Below are 4480 nucleotides of genomic sequence, written 5' to 3'. Positions count from 1 at the left end.
CCTTGTGCGGCCCCTGAAGTTTTCCAAGACCTGCGTCATATCCTGGTAATAGATGCGTTTGTTTCTGTCAGTTGAAATATGCCAGATCCCTCTGAGTCTGGAGGAGGGCAGGTTCTCTTTAGGATGGCTGAATGAACAGGGTACCACAACACAGGATGTGACCAGGGCGTCAAGGTTTTGTACAACATTGGCCCTCCATTCATCAGCAAACACAGGGATGCTAAATGCTGTAAGACATTTTTGGAAGTAACAAAGAAAGAAATGAGTTGGTAGGTCTCTTTGACTTGTGTAAGAGGGGTGTATGAATGGATGAGAATGGAAAGAAAGAGGTCACCAATTGTGTTACCTGCCAAATGCAGACAGAATATCATTCTCTTTGAGTCCATATTTCTCTGAGGTTTTTGTGGTGTAATATGCTGTGGTGTTTAAATAAAAAGAAAAACAAAATGAAGTGAGGTAAAAAATGATGTACAAAAAAGCCACAAGTACATTGTTTTGCACCCTTAAAGAATTAATCTCTAAGAAAAGCCTAATACAAATGCATGTTAATTGCTTACTTGCATGCCAATTACAATACAATTGCAACCATGAAGTGATTTTAATACGTATACAGTTTGTATGTTTATGACATATCGTATGAGTAGACCATTAATGTCCTCATGAAATAGGCCTATAGTGTATGTATTTTCCCTTATGAAAAGGTTAAAATCTTAAAGTTTTAGTGTGTAACTTTTTGATATTAATAAACGTCCGTTACATTCAAGCCATTGCCAAATGATTTGCTTGGTTTGCGGTCATGGACAATTTTCTTGTCATTACTTAGAATCCCTCATGGGGCAGCAGAAACTACGCACTATAGCTTTATTACATCATGTGAACAGAATATTCTGTTTTTCCTTCGTTTTCTGTATTCAGTGACTGGAAGTAAAAGAAAATAAATCTATGTTAACAAACATGGCCCTAACATGGTCAAAAGATTTTTGACCATGTTAGGGCCAAACCAAAATATTCAGAATTAGGATAATCCATGGATCATGTTGTTCATCCTTCTGTAATATTTTCACATTTTTCAAGTTTTATATTTAACTACTTACCAAAATTGTGAAATTCCAAGTAGCTCAGACAAACTCTGTCTTGGCCTTCTGTGTCCAGACAGCTTGCAGTAAACAACAAATGCAGTGTCCACGCTGGCAAGATGCAGAAGGCCTAATATTACTTCATTAATATCAACAACTGCACAGCAAGTAGTTAAACTCTGTGACACTGAGAACAGAGAAAGGTTTACTTTCGCTCGCTCTCTGACTCACTTTCAGGAATTTTTTCCCTCACTAACAGAAACCACCCACTCCCAGGCAGAGGCACACAACACATGCTGCTAGGGACAGTGCACAAATAATTAGGTTCAGGTGGGGGGAGAGGGTGAATTCTCCTGTTTGATTTTTTTACAAAAGCTTCTTCAGCAGACCTTTTTCTTGACGTAGAAAAAGCAAAAATACAATCCCTGTATGACTGTATGGATATTATGTGAGATGCATCTTATGAAAGAGCAAGAGTGATCTATCATATTAAAAGGAATAAAAGGCAAGTAACATCAAACAGACAGCTTTCATGTGTATTTAGCCCTGGCTGTGAGCAAAGGACAACAATCCCATCTCTGTTTCAAGGCTCAATTTTTCCCTATCACAGCTGAAAGACAAGCTATTGTCAGTTAATGTGTGTCTTACTGTGATATGGCTATTAATTAAACATTACCTCCAGAACACACAGTTCTGCACACAAGCTTAATTCCTTTAGTCCAAACTGATCTAGACTAACTTTATAATCCTGTTCATTACTAACTTCAATATTGCGTGCAGGGAGGGAAGTTGGGAGTCCAGACAGGGGTAACCAAGAGGGATTTGTGCCAGGGCGGTGTGGAACAACACAAGAGAGTTCAAAAATGCATGGCAGGAACTGTTAACTGACACAGTGTGAGGAAGCTTCAGGCAGTGTGTGTGAGGAAGTGCGAGTGTGCAAGTGCAGAGCTCTTGAAAGCAGGCTTGACTGCAGAATAGGAGGCAGCTGGTGAAGCTCCCTCATGGTCTGGCACACCTGACTCTGCTTGAGTAATCAGTCCCACCCACACTGACAGAAAGGGCAAAACAGTGCTGCAGGGTGGTTGCCTATTGTGTTCATTTAGACTAACCCTAGTCTTATTAAATGTAAAAGGCAGCTTTATTTATCCATCTAAAAGTAGAATGTGTTCATTATCAACATCCACGTTTTGTTGTTTGTCATAAATGTATTATTTTAACATGTTGGGGGGAGGTCTAAAGAAAATTGTAATACTTATGGTGAAGGCTTGCTTGTTAAACAAATTTAAGAGGAAATGTAGCCCCCCTTTCTCCCTCCTCCCCAATAATTTTTGTACAGTCCCTTTTCACTTGAAATGGCTGGCAGAGCACCAATCAGTGTTACCAACTTAGTGACTTTTCAGACCCCCCTTAGCAACTTTATTTTCACAAAAGTGACTAGCAACAAATCTGGCGAATTTCTGTTGTAAAGGCACCAGTATTGTCCAGCAAACAAGCAAGGTATCGCTCTCTTGTGGAGGCCAAATCAGTCCCCTCTCTCTTCTGTTCTGAGACTGAGGAGCAGCCCCTCCCTTGTTTCTCATTCTGCTCTCTCCTCATGTGCAGCCATTCACTGTAAAATAAAGAGCCCTGCAAGCCAGCCTTATTTGAGAATTCTTCATCGATCTTTCTACCTCCCTTTGTAGAATTTATTTTTTACTTTAAATATAGCTACCTAAGTAATAACTATAATTTAACATTCCTGTGGTGAGTTTGTGATTATTTGGCTAAAACCTTCTATGATGTCACAAATATGCATACTTTCAGCGACGTTTGGAGCTGGTGCTAGCTACTATCATTGGAAAAGAGTTGGCAACACTGACCATCAGGGAAGTGTCTATATCACAGAGTCTTTAGTTTATAGTAACAAGTCTGCCTACTTTCTGTTCTTCACTATGTTTACTGCTAAATTTCTTTTTGAGATCAATTTATAATATTTATTTATATATATTCAAACAAACAATTACAAACGATACACTGAGACTGTTGACTGCTAAATTGACATGGATACAAACTCCCTCAAATGTAAGGTAAATGCCATCACTTTTAACAAATTAGTCATTGTTTTATTTAAAACCCAATCTGCTGGAGTGCAGAACAGACACAACAAAATGTGTCAATGTTCTGATCTGTAAGATCACAGATACTTTCAACTCTGTTGCCCCCAAAGTATAAATATTTGAAAAAAAGACTGTATCACAATATGACAGAACAGGAGTAATTCTTCCATGCAGACACACACGAGGTCTATAACACTGATATCGCACACATACAGCAGACATCAAGAAAATCTAGAAATGACCGCTGAGATCATCAATTTTAAATGACTGCCACTGTAAACTAAACACCACTCCCTGCTTTCTACACCATCAACTCTTCTGCTACTGCCTCTACTGCATCTGTTTTCACGTTACCCACACTTTCTTGTCCCATGTGGCCTGCAGTTTTTCCTGTTGCCTCTAGAGTTCATAACTTTGTCAACTTAACTGCAGAATAGCACACTGCATGTCATCACTCTCAAGGAGGTGTTTTTACAAGAAACAGACGCTCTGATCAGCCAGACAGCAGCTTCATCAGGTAGGAACATTATACTTAATTATGGTACGTCCAATGAATACTGCACGTCCATTGAATTCTGTGAATATGTCAGTTTGGAAGTTTCAAATACACTGGGCTCAGGAATAATGAAGCTTCGCAATTATATGTTTTTTGGTTTGAAATAAACCCAATTTGAGGATTTTTTCACAGTTATTCATCATAGTTTGTCTAAGTGTCTGCAAAGGGAAAAAAAAGAAAAAGTCATGAGAATGAACAGAAAAAGTGCAGGGAATTAATTTACTTCTGCCCACTATTTACTTGAGAACATTTGAATTATGTACTATGTGTTGTTTTAGATGTTTAAGTTCATTAATAATGCCAGTATTTGCTGTATAAATAAAGGTCTCTTGCATGTAAAGATTAGTGTCGTTTGAAGAACTTCCACTCAGCTGCGTTGTAATTTGAATACGGTGGGAGTAAGTAGTGCTTTTGATTTTATTTTTAATGTAGTTTCTTTTCATCCCACAGTGTAATACACCACCAAAACCTCAGAGAAGTATGGAAAAAGAGAGAAAGAGGATGATGTTCTGTCTGTTTCTGGCAGGTAATATGATTAGTCAACTCTTTTTTTTTTCAATGTCATTCATTCATGGACCCCACTTACACAAAAAACATCTGTCAAAGACACCTCCTTGAAGTAATTTCTCACTTTGTCAATTAAAAAACTGCCTTTCAGCTGTTATCAGCCCTGTGTTTACTGAAGAATGGAGGGCCAATGTTGTAAAAGAACTGGACGCCCTGGTCACATCCTGTGTTGTGGTACCCTGTTC

General features: G+C 38.5%; 2 protein-coding genes across 2 annotated transcripts in view; one reads left to right on the top strand and one right to left on the bottom strand.

Annotated features, from left to right (window-relative positions):
• The window catches only part of LOC116691020 (uncharacterized), an 8581-nt gene extending 7204 nt beyond the window's left edge, over nucleotides 1–1377 (bottom strand). Inside the window, exons 1-5 of the mRNA XM_032518327.1 lie at nucleotides 1095–1377; nucleotides 787–918; nucleotides 558–578; nucleotides 347–416; nucleotides 1–227 (exon numbers count right to left, since the gene is read on the bottom strand). The exon at nucleotides 1–227 is cut by the window's left edge and continues 169 nt beyond it. Of these exons, the coding sequence (XP_032374218.1) occupies nucleotides 1–227; nucleotides 347–416; nucleotides 558–578; nucleotides 787–816 (348 nt within the window). The 5' untranslated portion in view covers nucleotides 817–918; nucleotides 1095–1377. The remainder of the gene's footprint in view (nucleotides 228–346; nucleotides 417–557; nucleotides 579–786; nucleotides 919–1094) is intronic.
• Nucleotides 1378–3539: 2162 nt separating this feature from the next.
• The window catches only part of LOC116691044 (uncharacterized), a 4471-nt gene continuing 3530 nt past the window's right edge, over nucleotides 3540–4480 (top strand). Inside the window, exons 1-3 of the mRNA XM_032518360.1 lie at nucleotides 3540–3689; nucleotides 4179–4254; nucleotides 4387–4480. The exon at nucleotides 4387–4480 is cut by the window's right edge and continues 311 nt beyond it. Coding sequence (XP_032374251.1) covers nucleotides 4209–4254; nucleotides 4387–4480 — 140 coding nt within the window. The 5' untranslated portion in view covers nucleotides 3540–3689; nucleotides 4179–4208. The remainder of the gene's footprint in view (nucleotides 3690–4178; nucleotides 4255–4386) is intronic.

The sequence above is a fragment of the Etheostoma spectabile genome, chromosome 6 (genome assembly GCF_008692095.1).
Source record: "Etheostoma spectabile isolate EspeVRDwgs_2016 chromosome 6, UIUC_Espe_1.0, whole genome shotgun sequence".
Lineage (NCBI taxonomy): Eukaryota > Metazoa > Chordata > Actinopteri > Perciformes > Percidae > Etheostoma > Etheostoma spectabile.
Note: the sequence above shows the minus strand (reverse complement) of the source record. Positions and strands in the feature narration are given on the sequence as shown.